The 23873-nt window shown below is 41.7% G+C and overlaps 1 protein-coding gene across 3 annotated transcripts in view; it reads right to left on the bottom strand.

The window, feature by feature from the left end:
• The window catches only part of HPSE2 (heparanase 2 (inactive)), a 474845-nt gene that overhangs the window by 20692 nt on the left and 430280 nt on the right, over window positions 1–23873 (bottom strand). For all 3 annotated transcript variants that reach the window (XM_040992335.1, XM_040992336.1, XM_040992337.1), the window contains one exon: window positions 5791–5936. In XM_040992335.1, the coding sequence (XP_040848269.1) occupies window positions 5791–5936 (146 nt within the window). The remainder of the gene's footprint in view (window positions 1–5790; window positions 5937–23873) is intronic.

Here is a 23873-nt window from a genome sequence, read left to right as displayed (position 1 = left end):
GCACAGGATGTTCAGAAGCCTGGGAGGACTATATGCCTCCATGCAAGAGTCTTTCAACATGTATCAACAAAACTCTAATGATTTCCTTCACTCTGAAGGAAAAAAGACCTTGTTTCTAAGGGGTCCCTAAGGGTCCCATCTGGATGGGTTAATGAGAGGAAACAGAAAAAAATGATTGCCCCACATTCAAAGGAGGAATTCAGAGAAACTCATAAGGTAGCTTTGCCCAGAGGAAAACATCATTCCTTGCTGAATTTCCCCTTTCCATCTCAGGGTCACTCATCCCTGTTTTTAAAGGTGCTAATTAAGAGTTGAGTGGCCAAGGGCAGGTCAATATGATAACTGGGACATTTAAGAGAAATATAGTTCTCAGAGTGGTTCCCTAGAGATTTTGATTCATTCTGCTTAGGACTGGGGCCTGGGAATGTGTATTTCAAAATACATTTCTGGGCTACCTGGCAGATGAGCTATTTGGCTGCACCTCATTTAGGAACATCCGTTTAGGCTCTAAGAGTAAATCCCACTATCTCCTGCTGGCTGTGCTCTTTTCTCGCATCTGTAGGAGGGCACATGGTTCTATTCGAGGCCTTGTGGATGCCTGTTATTTGTTTTGATGCAAGAGTAAATGAATCTCCTGTCTGATTTCTCCTCCTTTGGGTCCTCTAAATCCACTGCAGCATGGAAATGAATAGCTTGGTAGGAAAAAACGAGTTAGGGCAGAAGGTGGTGCTAATTGATTTGAGCAAACTGCTGACATCCTGTGTCAATGTTGACCATCATTCAAAGAACAACCAGATTCCTTTGGTGGGTCCTCAGTTTGGCTTAACTAAAGTGAAAAACTGAAGAAGTCATTCTGGGCTTCAGAGTGTGAGTGAAGTAAGTGTGGTGGGTACTAATTTTTCCAGACTCTGATAAACTCTTGTTAGCTACTATTGAACAATACTCTCCATGGCCAGCAGTAGACGGGGGTGAGAGCCACATGCCTGCATTTAGGAGTTTCTCCTGTGCAGGGCTGGGGAAGAAGGAGCACTTAGAGACAGCAGAAGAGAAGGGTGGGATGTGGGGAAGTGGTGGGTGGAGGGGAGACCTGGAATCAAAGCACAGCAGGGAAGCTGTCTTTTCAAGCAATGGTCTGTTTTCCATTTGCATGGTTCCCCATGGGAAGACACACCAATGCAGGCCAGGTACCAACATGTAGAGGCTGTCCCAAAACTCATGGAACCTCCCCAGTTAGGGGACTGGCATTTAAGAGTGCCTCAGCCACTCCTCTCCCTGCCTGGCTGATGGGGGCAAGGGCATAAAGTATAGGCCCTTTGATGTGAAGACACATTCTTGGCCGAAGAAATGTAATTCTGAAGAATCTATATTCCCTGCCCACAGAAAAATCTTGGAGGAGTATCTGTTCCTTAAGGAAACTATGACTGAAGGCCTGGCCTGCAGGCAACTTTTGGCCTCTGATGTCATCCGGTTCAGGTGGATTTTGGTTATTTTTGTGAATTCTCTTTTCTGAAGAGAAGCTAACGGGGTTGAACAGCTATCTTGCTGCATGTCTCTCTTAGTCTTCAGTAAAGAATCCATGTGTCTGGAGTTCATCTCTTCTGGCTGTTCTTCGCCTGCTTGACATCTTTTCTGTGTTGCCATGGGAGGAGGAAGTGAGTCAGGGAAGGAAGGCTGGAATTGGAATATCCTGAATGTAAGAGGTGGGGGATGTCATTTGGGGAGGTGCATCTTGATTTCCAGATAGAAAACAGTCATGTTCTAGAAATGTCTCCAGGAAAGCTGGGAGGCTGGGAAAAGGAAGGGAAGACAACACTTTGCAGTCCATGGTCATTCCCGGTGAAAGTCAATGTGTTCAAAAACTGGGTTGGTCCATTGTCTCCAAATCTAATTCAAAAGTTTTAGATTCGGTAAAAGTCAGGCCATGTTTTGCCAAACATTTTTTCCCCTTAATTTCAAAGCCCCTGTGTATTTTAAGGGAAATTTAATCCACATGTTTCTGATTCATTTACACTTAACTCATCAAAATATTGTTCTGTAAGAGCCATTTGATGTCCAAGAAGCCTCGGGAACCTTTTTTATGAGTCTCTAAAAAAGTTCTTCTGAAAAACAGGAAGTCATGTTTTGCCAATAATAAATGAACTTGAACCCCAAAAGGCCCAATTTTGCTTCAACCTCCACCAGGTTCCAATTGGTTCAAAACTTGGCTAAGGACCTTGGCTCCACCCTAGAAACATACATTGTCTCAATAGAATGACTTGTGAAATAAGGTTTTCCAGTCAAAATTTGATTGCTCTGAACATGAAAGTTTAGGTTGAGAACTTAACTCCAGCTTGGAAGCTGAAAAGCACCTGCTAGTGTTGGTATGAGTTTCTAACTTGTTTTGTTTTATCATTGACAAGTGACAACTCCATCAGGAATGACTGGCAATGCTGAAGGTTATCATGGGAGGCAGTGGGATATTCAAATAAATTCAGGCCACTCGGCCAAATGATCTCTTTGGGCCTTTTAAAATATAAATTCTTTGCATTATCAATTATTTCCATGGAATTTGAATTCAATAAGATAATATAAATGCAAATACCTGAGAAGGTGCTTGTCACAGAGTAAGGATTCAACGCACACTGGGGTGTAGAAGTTGTTTGAATAGACCCTTTGGTCAGATGGTTCTATTACTGATTTTAAACATTCTCATTCCATTCCCGCTTTTATTGAAGACATGTTCCAGAATATGGGGCAAGACTGATCAATGTAACACCAACACACCTGCTTTGGAACAATTCTTTGACTTTGATCTCATGGCCACAAGTAAACAGGACCAAGCAGTAGTGCCTCCTTATGATTGCTGTGGCAGATATAAGAGCACCCACAGGGCACGTGGCTCCCCAGAGAGAACAGATCCTTCTACCCTAGCCTGCTATCTGAAAACAGGACACCTGCTGGCACGGAGGACACCTCAGCCTTAGCTAGCGCAGTGTCTCCATTGTGGGCTCTCCTTATGAATGTAATAAAAAAAAAAAAAACTTCTCTGCAGTCATTATCATTTGGGTCATGTGTGGATGAATTATGGCCATCATTTCCTTCTTTGTAACGGACAGAGAGAGGAGCTGCACTGACCAAGGTATCAATAACCGTAGAGGTGAGCTGTTGACGTGCAGGAACCCTGACTCCAGACCGCTTGCTAATTTACTTGCGGTCTTATGCTAGTGAATGGTAAAATTCCTAATCTTCCCTTGCCCTCCCCCACACCCCATTCTGGCTTATGTGGTGATAGCAAATGGGGAAGGCAGCTGTAACTAAATCAGTGGTAACACCTTGGTTACGACCTTCATGCCAGTTACTGTATTAGACATCAAAATTAATGAGACATTGGCCTGAGTTCATGGTATATTCAGACCACAAGTGAAGACTATAAAAAGCACCATGAGATCCTCTCTCCCTCTCTCTTTCTCTGTGTGTGTGTATGTATGTGTGTTGAGGGGGCAGATCCTGCTAAGTTCATGGTTATTGCCATTTTTACCCTAGGTCTTCAGATCAGTAGTAGAAAGACCACAGGCCGCTGTGCTTTCCACCATGCATGGAAGGTGCCAAGAGTAATTTTTCTCTTCTGAGGCCAAGGATCCACCTTTTTGGGTGGTTACCTCAGGCCAGAGCAGAGACAAGGAATACAATGTTTCCTTGTGCGATGATCAGATAACTCCAGGCAGAGGCCATAAAGCAGTCACTCTCTTGTCAGGTATTGCATTAAGCTTCCTGTAGAGCAAAAGGGATGTTGAAAGGCTCTGGCCTCTGCCCAAGTCCGCCTCCCCTCATCTACAATAGGCACTTGTATGTAAGGACAGGACAACTGGCCCCTGGCCCCCTCTGCCCAAAGTGATTCTTTGAGAAATCTTATCATGATAAATTAACTGGCCTGGCTCCTCTCTCATCAAGGAAGGAGAAGGAGCATCTGTTGAAACCTGACCACTCTATCCTGTTGCCCTGATCAGCCCCTGATAGGCTGTGGTGGAGTGAAGTCTGGCAGAGGCTCTTGCTGGCCGTCCCTCCCCTGCAGGATTTCTGTGCATTGAGAAAAGAAAATTCTCGTTGCTAGGGCAGCCTACTCTGCTTTCCACAGGAAGTGATGTAAGACAGCCATATTTAACCAGATGGGTTTTGTTTTAAGCCTACTTAAAAATTTTTCCCTTATGATCTCCATGTTTTAAAATATTTTATAGTCAAACGTCATTTACTGATGGTTAAATTTCCTGTTTGGCTTAAAGACCACTCTAATGACAACCAGCACGTCAAACAAAAATGAGAACAACTACACCTTACTGAGGCCAGGTCCAGCGCTTGGGAGGAGGGAGAGTGCCCACTTCTTGGACGCCATCTCACTGTTCATTGTCTGCACGTCCTATCTGAGCTGGCAGTACAAAGCAAGACAGTTGCCAAGACAACCAAGAGGAAGGGAGTTTCCCTTCTGCTTCTCTGCCCAGACCTAAGTGGTGGGAAGTTGCTGTCCATTTTCCCAGAGTAGAACAAGATTGTCACTAGAATACTCTCAGTAAACACACTTCATCAGGGCCCGGCAAGATAGTCTAGTGGCTAAATCCTCGCCTTACATACGCCAGGATCCCATATGGGTGCCAGTTCATGTTCCAGCTGCTCCTCTTCCCATCAGCTCTCTGCTTGTGGCCCGGAAAAGCAGTAGAGGACGGCCAAAAGCCTTGGGTCCTTGTGCCTGCATGGGCAACCTGGATGAAGCTCGTGGCTCTTGGCTTCAAATCAGCTCAGTTCTGACTGTTGCAGCCACTTGGGGAGTGAACCAGCAAACAGAAGATCTTTCTCTGTCTCTGCTTCTCTCTGTAAATCTGCCTTTCCAATAAAAAAGCAATAAATCTTTGAAAAATACACCTGATCAGCCCAGACACCTGAGTCCCCTCCCTATGGTCATGACTATGAAAAGAAAGAAAACTTAAAAAAGTCCAAGGTGTTTTGCTTAAACCAGTGTCTAGTTGGGCACTCCAGTTTCCCACTTCTTTGTGGGACAGTGCTTTCCTATGACTTTGCTGTGATTATTTTGCTTTGATTAATAGAATCTTTATAGATTGTATTAATGCTTGCACTAGCTTTCCTGCTTTTTATTTCTACATTAAGCTGAGGAGAGAATCCACTGAGCTTTGCTAGTAACACTGTACTGCGTTGCTAAATGTCTATGTTTTGATCCAAAACAAGCCTTGCTTTATTTGATCTCTTAACACTTAAAAAAGCTGAGCATATATTTGAAAAACTGGCCTGACTACCTTTGGGCACTCTTGTATTTCTGGGGAAGATCAATGGGAGATGCTGGCCCAGGGCTAGATTTTCAATGTTTCAGCTCTCCAGCAGGTATCTCAGAAATGGAGACAGATTTCCTCAAGCTTTGCTGCTGGATCATAGAAACAGATCGGGCATCTTGCCTTGGCTCAAGCTTAGGCACACAGAAGAGCTTCATGGGCACTACGGCAGCAGACACAAAGAAAATGCTCAATAAAAACATATTGGGGTCAATTAAGGAATGAACAAATAGCACAATTTGATGTACCTTTATCAGTAAATCTCACAAGTACAAGAAGGGGGCTTTATTTGGAGAAGAAGCTATTTAACCAGAAATCTGCACTTAGAATGGTGATTGCAGAGAGAATCAGGGAGTTTTCAATCAAGATCACTGGACACGGCTGAATCTCAAGGGAGTTCCAGATGGCATGGCAATCCAAGACAGGCTCAAGTTTACTGAGGGTGATCTTCCTCGTCACCTCCACGTATACTTACTTATGGTGGTTTGTGCAGTGAGCATAAATCCTCAGTTTGTCCCGGATCACACGGCCAGGCCTTGGCTTCCGCTGGAGCCCAGCTACATGCACAGCCAAGACCTTGGGCCCGATGAGGCGCTTGTACAGGAGGGAGAGCCAGTAGTCCTGAGGAGACGAGAGGCAGAGCGTCAGGGGGAGGACGCAGGTTGGGATGTTCTGAACAAACCTAACCAGTGTCCAGGCAGAGGCCACACCCAGCCAGTCACCTGAGACATGAAGCTATAGGCAAGGCTTCTTTTAAGGAAGCACTCCCTCAGGGGCTGCTTCAATGGGTGCTGCTGAGACTGCTCCTTCCGCCTAACTGCAAGACAAGGGAGGCAGACTCAGAGCAGCACAGGAACAAATGCACTCAGGTTCCTCACTCACTTTCAACTTTCTTGTCCCATGACTTTCATACTGGTTAATGAGCTCTGTTTAAATGTAGAATGGAACAGTTCTAACCCTTAAACTTGTCAGTAATATGAGATGCTAAAAGTTCCTGGTCAACTTCAGTAGTTCTGCAATTAAACAAAGTAATTCTGAATTAAAAATAATGCAATGCTTCAACCATTCTAATGTCCATTTGGAACTGATTAATAAATACTCAGTCTGTCGCCCACACATGTATCTGAGCTTACAGAAACCTGTTCACTACTGGCTTAATTTCAGCTGTATTTCCTATGGTCATATTTTGCTTTGAATGTGATACCACTATAAAGCTTGCATTTCTAATATGTAAGCTCTTATCACCCAGTGTTTATTATACATAACTTAAGTGGGCTTCCTCATTTGCTTAACAATCTATTCCACATTCCGTAACTCTGTGGATGTACTATGCATACTCTTCAATACTTTAAAAACAATTCTGTCGGTGGTGGCATGCTGGCACAGCAGGTTACACTGCTTGCAGTGCTGGAATTCCGTACTGCAGTGATCTTTTTGAGTTCTGACTGTTTCGCTTTTGATCTAACTTCCTACTAATGAGCATGAGAAAGCAGATGATGATGGTGTAAGCCTTTGGGCCACTAACACCCATGTGGGAGACCAGGCTGGATTCCTGGTTCCCAGTTTTGACTTGTTCCAGCCTTGGCTGTTGTGGACATTTGGGGAAGTGAATGAGCAGACACAAGATATGTCTCTTCCTCAATTCCTCTCTCTGACATTCTGTGTTTCAAACAAATAAATAAATGCCTAAACAACCATTTTCATAATGTCTATATATAAACATTTATATATAAAATGAGGCAAAAAGAAAAATTAGCCATGTCTTATTAGGGTTCATTATTCCAGGCAGAAACATCTTATTTTTTTCTTGTGTGATAATAATATCAGTTAGTTAGACACGTCTGGTGAGTTATGTAAATCAGAACAAAGTTCAAAGTTCCTTTGTTAGATCAGCTCCAAATGTGCTACCAGCACTGAAAGCTAAGCCTTGTTCAACTATTTTCCCTAATGAATTTAAAAAAAGGAAATATTACATCATTGTGAATCAGATAGGCAGAAAAAATGCCATTGCCTTAATTTGCTCTCAGTTGATGACAATTCATGAGCTTCTGTTTCTTACTTTGTGACATGACTATTACATTCCAATGGACTTTCCACTTTTCAAAAATGACACTCATTTACAAAGCCCAACAATTCAGAGGACTATTTAAGGTAGCTACAACTAGCCAGTATCTTCTCAGTAGCTCCTCTGGGTAGGGATGATTTACAGATATGAAATGCATTCAGGAGCGGTAAAGGTACATCCTAGGCCGTAACGCTCACGAATGCCTATGACAGCATAGGGGACCTATGTGCATCCAGCGGCTGTACCACACTTTTATTGGCTCTGCGCGACGTGTAGTTAGACAACACAAAGATCCAAGCAGCTGGCAAAGCAGGAATTTAACATGAGGAGAGACTCTGAAAGGAGCCTTAGTTCACTATAAAAAGTTATTGCCATTTAACCTCTGGTTCCTACACTATCAGAGCATTTAGAAAAAAGATAAAAACACAAACCATTTCTGTTTCTGTTTTTTTATTTTCAGCTTTTACAACATTTTGCTTCCCTTTTTCTTGTCTTTCATTCCTATTTCTTATCACAAGCACCCTGTTTCTTTTTAATTCAGAAAATTTGAATAAGCTGAATAAACTCGATTTCAAATTTGCATTTAGGCTTGGTCATGATCTGTGTGTGCCACTGAAACTGATTATATCCATAGATGCAGAGAAAGTATTTGATAAAATGCAAGTGTCCTACATAAAAAAACTTAATCAAATTGGGTACAAAAGGAACACGTAGCAACACACTCAAGGCAACAAACAACAACACCACTGCCAGCACAATACCGAGCAAAGAGACACAACCAAAGATGCCCTGTTTTCTTCTTTTTTATTTTGAATATTTACTTATTTATTTGAAAGTCAGTGTTACAGAGAGAGGGAAAGACACACACAGAGACAGAGACAGAGATTCACTTCCATTCACTCCCCAGATGGTTGTAATGGCTAGTACTGGGTCAGGCCAAAGCCAGGAGCCAGGAACTTCTTCCCGGTCTCCCACTTGGATGGCAGGGGCCCATGAACTTGGGCCATGTTTTCACGCTTTCCTCAGACCATGGGAGCTTAATCAGAAATGGAGCAGCCAGGACACGAACTAGAGCTCATACGGATGCTTCACCTGCTGTGCCACAGCTGTGACCTCAAGGATGCCCACTTTACTAACTACTTTTCAACACAGTTCTACGTGACCCCCATCCAAATACTATATGTTATTCTGATATCTATAAAATGCTCCAACTCATATGTACAAATGAATTCATTTATTGTGCATAAATCCATATGCATGAATGAAACCTCAAATAGCTAAAGGAATCTTAAAAAACAAAAGCAAACCTGAAGTTATCAGAACACCAAATCTCAAAACATATTAAGGAGAGTCATAACTGAAACAGCCTACAGCTGCAACAAAATAGACATGTAGATCAATAAACATAATAGAAACCTTTGAAACTAATTCATGCATCTACAACCAACAAATGAAGTAAAATAACTCCCTGCAGAAAAGGACAGTCTCTTCAGCAAATGGTATTGGGCAACGAGGAGCTCAGCCCACAGAAGCATGGAACAAGACCCTTGCCTTATGCCCTACACAAAACTCAATTACAGTTAAACATGAAACCATCAAATTACCAGAGGAAAACACAGGGGAAACACTGCCAAAACTGACATAGGCGAAGACTCCTCTTATGAGACCCCCAAGCCTGGTGATTAAAGCAAATACAGGCAAAGGGACTAGATCAAGTTAAGAAGCTTTTGCACAGAAAAAGAAATACTCAACAAAGCAAATAACAGCTTACAGAATGGGAGAAAATATTTGTAACTATACATCTGACATTTGTAAGCTAGTTAGATAAGAGATATTTCTTATGTTTAATTCTCACTATTTATGTAATAATAAAAAGTAAACTTCAGAACCAGTTAATAATCCTCACCACTGTTTTTATTTATTTTTTTTTTTACTAGCAGAGAGAGAAATTAGTTTGTTTTCTTACTTTCTACACTTGCATAAAGTGCAAGTTTGTTGCACAGAACGTGTAGGATTATCCCACATTTCCTTAAGAAAAACAATGCACAGTTTTTGTTTGGGGCTGAAAGTGCCTTGTACCCATTGTGGAAAGTATGAAAAGTGTGAGGAAGAAATTAGGCTACAATAGTTAGCATTTTAGCATGTTTCCTTCAGGCTTCCTTTTAGGAATTTTTTTTTTTGAGGACATAGTTGAATTCGTGCTACACATCATTTTATTTCGATTTTTTTAAATTTTATTTTTAAATTTATTTTAAAAAGATTTATTTATTTTTACTTGAAAGTCAGATATGCAGAGAGGAGGAGAGACAGAGAGGAAGATCTCCCACCTGCTAATTCACTTCCCAAGTGGCCAATGGCTGGAGCTGAGCCAATCGGAAGCCAGGAGCTTCATCTAGGTCTCCCATGCAAGTGCAGAGTCCCAAGGGTTTGGGCTGATCTCAACTGCTTTCCCAGGCCACAAGCAGGGAGCTGGATGGAAAGTGGGGCTGCCAGGACACAAACTGGCAACCATATGGGATCCCGGTGTGTGGAAGGCAAGGACTTTAGCCACCAGGCTATGGTGCAGGGCCCTAAATTTATTTTTGATGATGCTTATATAGTTGATCAGGGTGGGAATGGTCAAGGGTCAGGGGACCGTGACACCATTGTTTACACATTTTGTTTTTCTTCTTCCTGTGTATGGGGGAGAAGGGGATACAAGAGGAGACACCATGCCCAGCCTCCCCAACTGGCGCATTACCGGGGTGATGGGGAACTGCCACTCCATGTCACCCCAGAGGCCCCGTTGTGGAGCATTTTCTGAGGATTCTACTCGTGTGGTTTCTATAGTTCTGAGATGCTGCTGATTATCACAGCTCCATGGATGAGGAAATCCTTCCAAGGTCAACTGGCTGTCATAGTTCACCTGCAAGTCTCCAATGGCCCAGAAATTTGCTGTCAAGCTTCACTGGGGTAATTGATCGGTTTGTTCTGCTCTCCATCCTCAGCAAACCAGTGGATGCTGCGGCCCAGACCAGCCCTGCCCAATACATGCTTGGCCCTCATGGATCACAAGGGTAGCTGCAGCCCAGTCAGAGCAACCCCTAAAGACCCCTATAGGCCGGACCCCGGCTCTGGTTCCTGTGTTTGTCAGTATGTATAGTAGACTGGTAGGTTTGTCCCACGTCCCATTTAGATTTTGTATACATCATTGAGCATTGAAGCTTAACTCAATCCAATTGACTCCAGCCTCCTGCATACATTCATGCCAGCAGGTGCTGCCACCTGTCCAGCCAGGCCCGCTCCCCAGTCCTGGTTTTCATGCTCACTGGTGGGAGTTGCAGCCCATCAGAGAGGAGCCCACAACCTTCCCACTGGACCATTCCCTGCCCCAGATGATGTGGCCAGATCCAGTCTGTCCTACATCCCATCCTGATTCTCAAATCTGCCAATGGGTGTTATGAACTGGCCCAGTCTGGCCCACGCCCCTAACTGAGTCACATGTATGCCAGCAGGCACTGTAATCTGGTCTGCTCTAGGTTGCTCCTTGCTTTGGTTCTTGGGCTCACCTGCAAGAACTGCACCCCGAGAAAGGAGTTCCTGAAGCACTAGTGTGTCCTTGGCCCGGGCTGACTTAGTCCACCTCCTGTCTTGGAAGGAACAGTAGCTCTACCCAACTGGCTCATACCCAACCTGGTTCTAATTGTTGTGTTACAGCCCAGCCACACCTAGTCCATGCCATGACACAGCTCTCATGAGACCCAGTGGGAGCAGAAACGAAGCCCAGCCTGTCCTACACCTCTCACAAACACCAACAGATTCTGGAGTCTAACCCAGAACCTCTCCATGCTCATGCCGAGGGACACTGCAGCCATGTCCAACCCAGACCACCCCCACCCCCATTCCAGCTGTCATGCTTACTACCAGTGGGAACCACAACCTAGCTGGGGCATCTCCTTAGCTCCCCAACCAGACCTATTCCCAGCCTCAGATCTTGTGCATGCCAGTGGCTGCTCTAACCCAGCTCTGTATAGCTCATCCCCTGTCTTGACTTTTGCCATTGGATATTGCAGCCTGGTCTGACCTGGCTCGCCCTCAGTCCCAACTCTCACTGGCGAGTGCTATAGCCTGGCGCTGCCCAGTCTGCTCCCATCTCTGACTCATGCAAATCATGCAAATGCCTTGCATTCCAGCCTGGCTTCTGCACCTGCTAGTGAACTAGGGTTGGCTTGGCCCTGCCCGGTCCATCCCTTCTAAAACCAACCCACACACATGTGGACAGGTGGAGCTACCCTGCCCAGTCTGAACAACACACAGGCCTGAATCACATGCTCACCCTCGGGAGCTATGGTGCATTAGGGGAGTTTCCTTAGTTCCCCTACCAGACCCACTCCAAGATCCAGGTCTTGCCTATGCCAGTGGGTGCTAGTCCCTTACTGTCATAGGCTACTCCCTCCATCCTGCATATGTACGAGCAGTAGATGTTGTGGCTTGGCCCACTCCACACTGTATTCTTGGGTGTGTCTGCGGGTGCTGCAGCCTGGATCAACCCAGCCTATACACAACACCAGTACCCATAAGTGTCAGGGAGTTTCATGGTCATGCCCAGCTCAGCCTGTCAACACCTCCAGTTCCAAGCAAACCAGTTGAAATTGCAGATCACAGGGGTGGGCCCACACATCCCTCACAGACTGCCCCCAGATCCAGTTCTCTTGCATGCTGGTTAGTGCCATGGCCCAGCCTAGTATTACTTGTCCCCTGCTCCGACTCTCGCTGGCGAGTACTATGATTTAGCCCTGCCAGGTAGACCCCCAGCCTTGGTGTCATTGTGCACCGGTGAGTGGTTTTCAGCATCGGTCAATACTAACTACAGCTGTGCTATCCCACAAGGGCTGGTGCTTCAGTCTTAAAGGTCCTTGCATTCGCCCCTCAAGATCCCACTACCATGTGGCCCAGATGCTAATGGTGCCAGGCAAAGTTCTTGGGCCTGGCTAACCAACCTCTCCGAGTACCCGGCAGGTCAATGGGCTCAAATCTTCAGACTCAAGCCCCACCTCTGGGACAAACCAACCCACCTGGCTCTTAGCCCATGGCTTGCCAATGGGCCTGGACCACCTGATTTGAGCCCTGCTACCTGGGAGCCCACCCTCACGGCTAGTTAGCCCCTCTGGCCAGTCTTCACCACTGTGATAAATTTGAATTTATACTCTGATTTGTCAACTTAAACTTGGTATAGTTTTCATTATGGGATAGGCAAAGGTGAAACTGTCATCTAGGAAAGGAGACAAGATTTAGATAGAGCTCTAAAGAGATTCTGAGATATATACAAAAGAAGTTGATGGAGTTAATTTGCATTTTTTAAAGACTTTTACTTGTGGAAAAATCCACATGACATAAAATTTGTCCTCTTTAGTTGTACATGGTACAAATATTTTGTTCAAGTGCTTGGCTGCTTTTCAACATTTTTGTGATTTTTTTTGATATGGAGGATAAAAAATTTTATGGAAAATGTCAATACTTTTATTTAGATTTCTCCCATTTTTAAAAAAGATTTATTTTATTTTCATTTGAAAGGCAGATTTTGTAGAGACAGTGGGAGAGACAGGAGAGAAGGTCCTCCAACTGCTGGTCCACTCTCCCAATGGCTGCAATGGTTCGAGCTGAGCTGATCTGAAGCTGGGGACCAGGAGCCGGGGGGTGTGTGGTTCCAAGAATTTGGGCCATCTCTACTATTTTAAAAAGTCCTTCCTCATGCAAGGATCCAATATATCTTCATTTATATTTTTTAGTGCATTTTTACATTATCATTTTAAAATTTAAAATTTTAATCCACTAAAAATGATTATTATACACTACTGACTTTTATACTCTCTACACAATTTACTCCTGTGGTATCAAATAGTGAACAATCTGTCTATAAGCCTATTTTTGTCCTAGATTAAGTATGACATTTTATTTACATATTATTTACATTTTATTTACGTATTATCATGTGTATATAATATATTGATAAGAAATTTTATATGTAATTCTGTGTCTACAGTCTCCTTATCTCATCCAATGAGTCCTTCATCTTTTAAATCAGTTTCACATACTTGAATGATTATATTTTAACATCTGGAGTTCAAGTCTACTTCACTACAATTTTTCTTTCTTCAAGCATTCTTTCATTAGCAATAACCGTTTATTGTTCCAAATAAACTTTGAAGTCAATTTTTGTAGTGTTCACTGTTGCAAACAAGTTTGAGGTTACCATGATTTCTGTTCTACATGTGGAAAGCCCTGCTTGTTTATTTTCCACTTTCTATGTTTTGCCAGAACGTTCTAAAATTCATCCAGGTTGTTGCATGCATGTACAGTTGTTCATTTTCCATGTTGTATAATCCTTCATCTTGTGAACTTACCACACTATTTATTTAATATTCTGCTGATGGTTATTTGTGGTGTACACAGACTTTGTCACTCTTGCTCACGTCTCCTAACATGTGTTGTTTCCACGGCAACCGGTACGTAGCAGCAGCCATGTCGTGTAGTGCTCCCACATCAGGTTTGGGACTACACATCAATCTCTAGAGGTCAGGTCCTTGTGTGAGCCTCAGGCGATTCTGGCACTCATTCCAGTCTGAGAAGCATGGTTCTAGATCGCCTAAGGCTAGAACTGCTACATCACAGAAATGTCCAATTTTATAGGCTATTGTTCAACTTTCCCAAAGTGATAGCCATTATTTCAAATCACACTCTTTCCAGCAGTCTGTTTAGACTTCCCCTGACTCACATCTTTGTCAAAACTTCTTGTTTTTCAAACTTCTTAATTTTTGCCCATCTAGTAGACAAAATATGCTGCTTTGTTTGTGAAGAAGTCTTCCCTGTATCTAGTTTATAGTTAATACACACCCACCCCCCACATATATGTATATATATGTTCTTTTATGCTTTTTACTTTTTTCTTTTGTGATTAAGTCTTTAATCAGAATAGAATGATCTGGGGGTAGAGTGAGGGATTGGTATTGAATATCATATTTTTCCATATGAATAGTCCATGATATCAACATCATTTATTACACAATATCCCCTTTCTCTAGTGATCTGCAATGTCCTCTGTGTCCCATATATTCATGGATCTGTTCCTGAGTTCCATTCTGTCCCAGTGTTCTGAGCTACACTAATCCCATGCTGCTTTACTTACTGCTGTTTTATGTCACATCCTGAGACTTGGCAGAGTGAGTCCCTCGCTGTAATGCTTTGCTAATCTTGGTCCTCTGCTAGTCATAGAAATTTCAGAATCAGATTATCCAATATCTAAAAAATATCTGCTGGGACTTTAGAGCTGCACTGAATTTGTAAATCAAGTGAGGACAATTTACATTTTATGATATTTAGTCTTTTTAGCTACAAATATTAAAAGAAGTAAAGAATAACTTCTAGGGAGGGAAAATGTCTCGTTTTCTTTGTGTCTTTAATGAAGACGAAAACACGGAAATCTTTCTAGTTCAGTCAATGAAAGACTTTTATTTTTAGGAGTTTTCTGTTAATCGTTTGGTAGTAAGTATAGCGTTGAGCAGACTCCAGTGTTAAGCCCTGGACCTGCTCTGTTGGCAGATAAGATACAGGCAGACTTTCCATTTCTAGAGAACACACTTTCAAAGTACTTCTATGGGCCTCTCATCCCCATGTATGTGTCCATTTGGTGTTCTAGGAAAACTATGTATGATGAATCTCTTCATTACTATCTCCAAAAATGCACACTCCTATGCAAAATCTTCATTTCCTGCCTCTACTCCCTATTCAAAGATGGGTGCACAAGTAAAATATGTGATCTAGATAATAGTTGCATGTGTCTTGCATACTGTATGCAAATAACTGCCTTTAGAGTTGTGAAAGAATTATTAACAATTAGCTCATAAAAACATATTGTCCAAAAATATGCATTTGTAGTAAGACTGCATGTATTTGTGTATGTATATGTGGTACATTGATCAACATAACAAGGTAACAGTTACTTTGGGTGGGCAAGGAGAATCAGCAATGTTTTAGTGAGGATAGGCTGGCAGCAGTTATTGGTAATGTTTCAGTTTTGAGTGGTGGATTCACAGGTACTGATTCCATCAGTTTGCTTTAAAAGTAACACGTAGACATAGATAATCTATTAAAGAGATACATGACAATTTATGTATGATTTGCTCATCAGAGCTTCTTTTGGGAAGATGGAATTATTGACTCACCCGTCAGCTGGCAATTTCTGGAATGGTTCTGCATAAAAACACACTGTGGCTTACTTTCATTTTACTTTCTCTTCCTTCAGAAGAATGGAGGATTCTGATTGCCAACTTAGTTAATGGTAGGTAAGAGTTTTCACTTGTGGAGTCTTTTTCATCTTTGGTATTTTTTCAGTTCTTTATCCTATCTCTTTTTAGAAAACTGCATTCTCTGTCTTCTTTTTGATTTTATTTATTTTAAAAATTTATTTTTATTGGAAAGGCAGACTGACAGAGAGAAGGAGAGACACAGGTAAAGATCTTCTACCTGCTGGTTCATTCTGCAAATGGCTGCAATGGCCGGAGTTGGGCTGATCTGTAGCCAAGAGCCAGTAGCTTCTTCTGGGTCTCCCGTGTGGATTTAGATTCCCAAGGTTTTGGGCCATTTTCCACTGCTTTCACACACCCCAAGCAGGAAGCTGGATGGGAAGTGGGGCAGCTAGAACACTTGGTGCCCATATGGGATCCTGGTGCTTGCAAGGGGAAGATTAGCTAATTGAGACACTGTGCCAGTCCCCATATTTTCTTCTCTTTCTTTCTTTTTTTCCCCTTCCTACTCCCTTCTTCCCTTTATTTCTTATATTTTATTAGGAATATATATCATTCATTAAACAAATGAAGCAAGATAAATGAAATGACTCCCACATGTTTCTGAAGGAAATGACATGGAAAAGCCTGAAGAGTATGCACAGAACATACAGGAAAAAATAAAGAACACATATACATATCTAACAACAATAGAAATGTTATTTCAGGAAAGATGGAATGCAGTGAGAAGTTTTCCGACAGTAAACGTTCATTAAGAGGGAAGGCAGCCAGTCACATAATGACTTTTTATGTCGATAATAATAAATTCAAAGGAAGGCATTGCCATTCTCAAGGGACAAAGACACAGACAAACATTCTTTAAGTGTATCAGACATGAGGAGAAATTGAAGAAAAATAGAGTCCATTTACTAGTTGGAGAGAGAAAACTAATAGCAGATGACATTAGAAAGACAGAGGTTTTAAATCTTCTCTTTTTCTTCAGTATTTGTCAAAAAGTCAATTGATGTCTGAAAGCCAGACAGGCAGTACACAGAGTGAGTTGAACCGAAATAAATAGAAAGAGAGAAATGGACAAAAGGTTACAGAATTTACTGGACGAACTGCCACGCTGTGTGTGCCTTGTGATTAAAAACCTCCCTTCCAATTCCTCAAGCTCAGTGCCTGGTAGAATGCCTGGCCTAGAGGAGGTGTCAGAATCCAGTTATGGAATTCCTGCTGTGTCTCAGGCTCTAAGCTAGTCATTAGGGAAAGATGAAAAGTGAAATATAAATAGTTCTTGCCAATATGAAAGTTACAGCATAGCTTACAGACTTTTTTAAAATGAAGATTTATTTACTTTTTTAAATTTGAAAGGTAGATTTACAGAAAGGTGAGAGAGAGGATCTTCCATCCACTGCTTCACTCTCCAAATGACCACATTGGCTGGAGCTGAGCTGAGTCAAGAGCTTCTTCTTGGTCTCCCACATGGGATCAGGGCGCCCAAGGACTTGGGCCATCCTCTGCTACTTTCCCAGGCCACAAGCAGGGAGCTAGATTCGGGGTGGAGTAGTCAGAACATAAATTGGTACCCATATGGGATGTTGGCGAGGATTGGCCTGTTGAGTTACCATGCCAGCCCCAAAAGATAAACTTCAAGGTGATGAGTTATAATTAGTTTTGGAAGTGCTAATAATAATGGAGAGGTAGGGAAGGATTTTATGTGATCATGTAATAGAAGATATTATCCAAACTGGGGGCTTGCAAGGTAGTCTCTAGTGAAGTGACATTTAAGATTGGAGGAATAGAGGTGAGTGGCAGAACATATTTTTGGTAACAGGAAGAGGTATGCAAAGGCTTTGACATGTGAAGGGATTTGACGTATTTGAGAATTTGTACACAGATAAACTCAGGTAGACTTCAACAAACACAGGTAAGAATATGCAACAAGATGAGGATGGCAAGGATGGTTCATAGGGATCTAAACATTATAGACCTCATCTTAAAATAAGTGAGATGTCACTGTTGACTTCTACGAGGCCTTTCACAGCTGCACAGAAAATGGAATAGAGAAAACCATTAAGAGATTATTTAAGAGACAGATCATGATCATTTTGATTAAGATAAGCAAGTTAATTGAAAAGAGGGATTTGAGAGATATGTAGTTGACAGTATTGATATGACTGGATGATTGGATATAGAAAAAGAACACAAAGTTTGACTCATTGCTTTCTAAATACTCAAGTTCTTTACATTCTGGAAGACAAGATAGCTATTGGTAGTGCAGTGAAAGCAGTAATGCTGCCCTTCTATCCTTGGTCCCACTTCCTCTTAACGCAATCCTAGTCCACAGAATTTTAAAAACATCAAGTTCTACCAGTAAAATCCCATAAAGAACACATCTGAACAAAAAGAGTAGCAGCAAAAGCTAGCAAGTGTATGGGATATGTCCTTAACGTTCAGTTCTGAGGTGTTTTTCAATCACTTTTAGTACATATGAATCCAATGTATATTTTTGAAATATTTTATCTTTATCTATTTACTCCACTTCCTGTTTTTCACACTTCCTATTTCCAGTAATACAGAGGTAGGTAAGGGACCCTGGCTTCAATGGATTAGGTTCTGGCCCTTCTTTGGTTGTGCCCCTCTTTATGAGGCAAGAAATTGGCACAGCCAAGGGGACATTGTCCATTTGAGTTAGTATTCCTTTTAGACTGTCCTGTGCTTAACCAGGACTCTGGGATTCTCTGCTCAATCTCTAACCTGCTCCCAGGATTTTCTTGGGTATTACCTGAGGTCTGACTTCCCAAGGGTGAGGCAAAGCTTTGGAGTGCATGTCAGAGGCTCGGAAAGGTGGCAGGAGAGAACCTATTTATGGAGGTGAGATCAGGCCTTGAGTTTGTGAGATCTTTGATGAGATCTCACAGGGCTAGAGAGGAGGAAGGGGCTGGCTGTGGCTTTAGGCTCTGACTAACCAGTGAAAGCTATGAATAAATTTGTTGATTCATTCTACAGACATTTTCTGAGCATGCATTAGCAGTGTTCAGCCCAGGAGATGCAAAGATGATCCAGACAGCTTCCTGTCCTCTGAGGATTTAGGAGTAAAGATACATGTAGACAACTCCCTGTGAAATGAGGCTGATTTAAGTAAACACCACATGAGCTGGAACCACTTGTAGTATTTTGGGAGTTCAGAAGAGGAAACAATTATTTATGAGTAGGGGAATTTGAGCAAGGCTTCACAGAGAAATAAAAGTGGAGAAGTAATTTGCCTAGAGTTGAAAGATATATATTCAAATTCTGGAAAGTTATTTATTATCTCTAAACCTCAGTTTCCTCATAGGGATTTAATGAGACAATAAATCTAGAAACATCTATCAAAGTGCCTGCTACATAACAACATTTAATAAATGTTTCTTATTATTCTCTCTAGTCCTTGACATATTTTTTCAGCTTCACTGAAGTATTCTACTACATACACAGTCATGTTTTAAGTTTCCTTGAAAGCCTAATTGGTGTGTGTGTGTGTGTGTGTGTGTGTGTGTGTGTGTGTGCGTGCATGTACGTGCATGTGTGTGTTGGTTGGGGAAGGAATATTGGAAGGAAGCTCCTTGAGACCAGGGCTTATCTCTGCATCCTCAGTGCCCTAGTCATTGCTCTTCCATAAATATTCTTTGAAGTAACACTCAAATTAAGATTCACCTCCTGAAGCTGATGAGAGACCCTCCATGGATAAATGGTGGTACAACAATAACTTTGAAAGATTGTCTGAGCTCTGTTAAGCCTTTTCAGCAAGTCCCCCCACCCCTTATTTAATTTCAGTGTTTTCTGCTTCTGGAAAATATTCATATGCTGAAGTGTAACAGCACAATGAAATTTGTTTTCCTTCATGGGGCCTCTTCTGTGATTTTCGAAGTCCCCATAAACCTAACTAACTCTAAGTGGGTACAAATGCTACAGCAGTAGCTACTCTTCATCTAGATATTTGGCCTTAGACATACAACAAGAAAGGAAACAGAACACCACTGCTGGTTCATGCCCCAGATGTGGCTGGATGGCAGAGCTAAAATGTAAAGGAACAGACGCACTCCTCCAACTTCCTCTGCAGAGAGAGCAAGCTGCGCAAGATAGATCCAGAAAGTTTCCTTGTGACTAAAGCATCTTTAGAAACTCTTATTTCCCTTTCTAGAAGAAAAACAATTCCTTCCAAACCTGTTTTTGCTATATCACTAAAAACATTCACAGGGCTTCCCACTGCAGGCATGCTGGAGAAGATCAGTGGTTTTGAAATGAATGGGTTCTTACCACCTCACCTTTCTTTACCTGCCTTTTTGTGCTCAAGGATATTGAATTTCTTCCTCCCTGCCAATACCAACAGGGCATTTCTGTTTTTCTAATTGCCTCCTGCCCTCACCCTACCCATGCCATCAATACAAGCGCACACACACACACACACACACACACACACACACACACACACACGTTAACTCAGTTTTTAGTTGAAGGATCACTTCCCCAGGGAGCTCTTCCTGGACCACTCTCACCTGCCTGGGCTGAGTCACATATCATGTCAACCATTCTCATAGAAGCATTTATCTCTCTTCCAACACTTGAGTCTGCTTGTGTCTAGACAACAGTAAGCTTATCTGATTCATACACCTCTTGAATCTAGACTACAGAGTCCATGATTAGACTATGTATCCTCAGGCCTTAACATCTTATCTAGAACATAAGAATGTTCAACCAAAAACAAGACAACCCAGAGAACCGACTTTCCCCTGGTCTAAACTCTTTTTCCTTGCTTCTCTTTTATCTACAGCTGCACTTCAAGTCATTGACTTTGGAACAAAGCGCAGGATTTTCCTGTAGAAAACACCATTGATCTTAGGCCCGCAAAGCGGGAGAGGAGACATTGGTTGTGTTGAGGCTCAATGAACAGCCAGTGGTGGCAACGAGAAACTTTGAATCCAATAAAATGGGAATATTGCCTAAAGCACAGCACTGAACAGCAGGGACACTGAATGTTAGAGAGTTCCAGGAGCACTGTGGTATGGTGTTAGAGTTCTAAGTGTTCTTCAAGTGAAGCAAACATGACCTTGCACAAGCAATTATGAAGACATGACCTCATGTGCTCATAGAATGAAGGTAGGTGATGCTCCCTGGGTCCAAACAGCCAAGGGAAAGAACTAATAAGTGTGGTATAAAAATGCAAGTGGGCCCGGCAGCGTAGCCTAGTGGTTAAAGTCCTTGCCTTGAACACCCCGGGATCCCATATGGGCGCTGGTTCTATCCCGGTAGCTCCACTTCCCATCCAGCTCCCTGCTTGTGGCCTGGGAAAGCAGTCGAGGACAGTCCAATGCTTTGGGACCCTGCACCCGTGTGGGAGACCTGGAAGAGTTTCCTGGTTCCCAGCTTTGGATCAGCACAGCACCGGCCGTTGAGCTCACTTGGGGAGTGAATCATCGGACGGAAGATCTTCCTCTCTGTCTCTCCTCCTCTCTTTATATCTGACTTTGTAATAAAATAAATAAATCTTAAAAAAAATTTAAAAAATAAAAATGCAAGCAATACACTTACAGTGAGAATTACATATGAAGAATTGTTTTTACCACATGGACAATCAAATAGTAAAGATCTAATATGCCAGTGTTTGGTAATAAAACAGTTGCCAAATGGAGTAGCTACCTTGGAAAAGCTTGGGACTTATTCAGAAAGTTCAAGACAGAATTACCATGTAACAACATTTCCTCTCCTAGATACAATGGAGAGAACTGAAAACAGCCACACAGGTGCTTGTAAATGAGCGTTCATAGCAGCATCTTTCATGATACTCAAGAGGCAGGAACAATCCAAATGCCCATTAACAAATGAACGATTAACAAACATGAAGTATACATATACACATACATACACATAGAAAGTTCTGATGCAACAAGATCGGTGAATCTTAGAAACACAATGAATGAAATAAGCCAGACACAATCTACTTACATGAATTAAAAAAAAAAGGGGGGCAGGGAGGGCACATTTATAAGAACAGAAAGTCGAATGAAGTTACCAGAGGTTGGGAGGAGGTGAAAATGGAGTTACTGCTTAACTGTTACAGAGTTTCAATTTGGAACAATGACAAATTTTGGAAGTGGATAGTGGATAGAGCTTCACAACATTATGAATATGCTTAAAACCACTGAATGATAAACATGAAAATTATTAAAGCAGCACATTCTATATTACATATACAATATATAACCACATTAAAAAGAAAGAAAGCATGAATTGCCAGAAAAAACTTTTCTGAGCAGCTTGCAATATGTATAAAAAACCTTAAATTGCTGCATACCCTTTGACCCAACAATTTCACTTTTCATAATGTATTCCCAAGAAATACACATAAACTCATGCCAAGGTTTTGCTGTAAAATTGGTATAACGGACAGTGTTGGTTTTGAGCACAAAGATCAATTCCTTTTCCTTCATGATTCCAGCAGCCGGATGTTCAGCCATGATTGTACATGGCTGACTCAGGCTCTCATCCCTTTGCTTAGTGAGTGATTCAGGACCAGGACTTTCTCGTTAGCAACTCTGACAGCAGTGGTGTGCCCTTACTAACAAGTGTATTTTCAAGCTGGGTGCTTCTACTTTTTAAAAGGTAATTAATATAACATTTTCCACAAATTTCTGTCCTCCTTTCTTACGATCAAAGAATCTTAATAGTTTCAGTGGTCATTACAACGTTATTTTGAATGGATGAAAAACCAGAAAACAATTAATGTTCAAAGATCCAATTGTAGATTCTTTGTGGTTGTCAGAAATTACATTTTAAAAGAATATTTAGTGGTGTCAAAAGATATTCATTATAGTATATAGAAGAACAGACTCTAAAACAGGATAGTCCTACATCTGAGAAGAGATAAAATGTCTTGTAGTTAATTCCAAATGATGCATTTGTATATTTAAATCAAAGTAGTAGTTATTTCTGTGTAGTTGGATTATTAGGTCAGTGTATTTTCTTCTTAATACTAATCTCTAGACATTCAGGAATGAACATTAAAAATGAAAGTTTTTTTCCTAAGAAATGCATGCTCATATTTCTGTTGATAATTCCCTCAGGTTTAAAATAAGTTTTATTTATTTCTCCACTTTTAAAGTTATATTTTTCTAAAATGGTCTTTTATATATCTGGACATCAAAATCAGTATGTAAAATATCCAATTGTATCAATTCTTCCCTCTCCACATCATATTCTCAATAGCTTCTTCTCCCATGTCGACAATAGATATGATATATATTAAGATTTTGTTTTGTTTTGGCTGAAAGTCAGACTTACAGAGAGAGCAGGAGATCTTTCATCTATCAGTTCACTCTCCAGTTGGCCTCAATGGCCAGGAGTTTCATCCTGGTCTCCCGCATGAGTGGCAGGGCCCCTAAACACTTGAGCCACCTTCTGCTGCTTTTCTTAGATAACTAGCAGGAATCTGGATCATAGGTTGGGACATGATCGAGTGCTGATATGGGATGCACCTGTCTGGCAGCAGCTGTATCTGATAAGCTACATTGGCCCCACATATTTATAATCTTAGTGAATGGCACCCTTCCTCACCTAACTATTCAAGTCAAAAGCCCCAGTATCATCCTTTAACTCATTCTCACTCATTACACGTGCAATCAAAATTCATATTCTGTCTCTTTTCCCTCCTAAAAGTCTCTCAAACTTTTCTACTTATCCCCATTCTGATGAAAAAAAAAAAATAAAGTGTCCTCCACACATCTAAACACACACAACTATATTTGTCATTGCTCCCTTCCTAGTGAAAGAACTTGTTAAAATGCAAATATGATAATGTCTCTTCAGTCTTTAACGCACTTGGGCTTGGGTGGCTCTTGATGCTTTCAGGATAATGTCTCCTTCCAAGTTAGGGATTCTTGTTAATTACATCACAGTGAGACTACAGTTTTCTCCACAGTGTGGCCACATCACAGGCCTTCTTATTTGTATGTGTTCTTCACAACTCCTCTTTTTTATGATCAAAGAATATTAATAGTCTCAGTGGTCATTATAACATTATTTTGAGTGGATGAAAAACCAGAAAACAATTAATGTTCAAAGATCCAATTGTATATTTGAGTGATATGGGTGCAATTTATTGGCTGAATTAGATAGGGGGAAGGCAAAAGGTCAAATCACTCTTCCTCACCTGAACTGCCCTAGATGCCCTGCATCCCACTTGGCTGTGCT

Source organism: Ochotona curzoniae, unplaced genomic scaffold, assembly GCF_017591425.1.
Source record: "Ochotona curzoniae isolate NIBS_2020 unplaced genomic scaffold, NIBS_Ocur_1.0 contig_66, whole genome shotgun sequence".
Taxonomy (NCBI): domain Eukaryota; kingdom Metazoa; phylum Chordata; class Mammalia; order Lagomorpha; family Ochotonidae; genus Ochotona; species Ochotona curzoniae.
The sequence above is the reverse complement of the archived record's forward strand: the minus strand, read 5'-3'. Positions and strand labels throughout refer to the sequence as shown.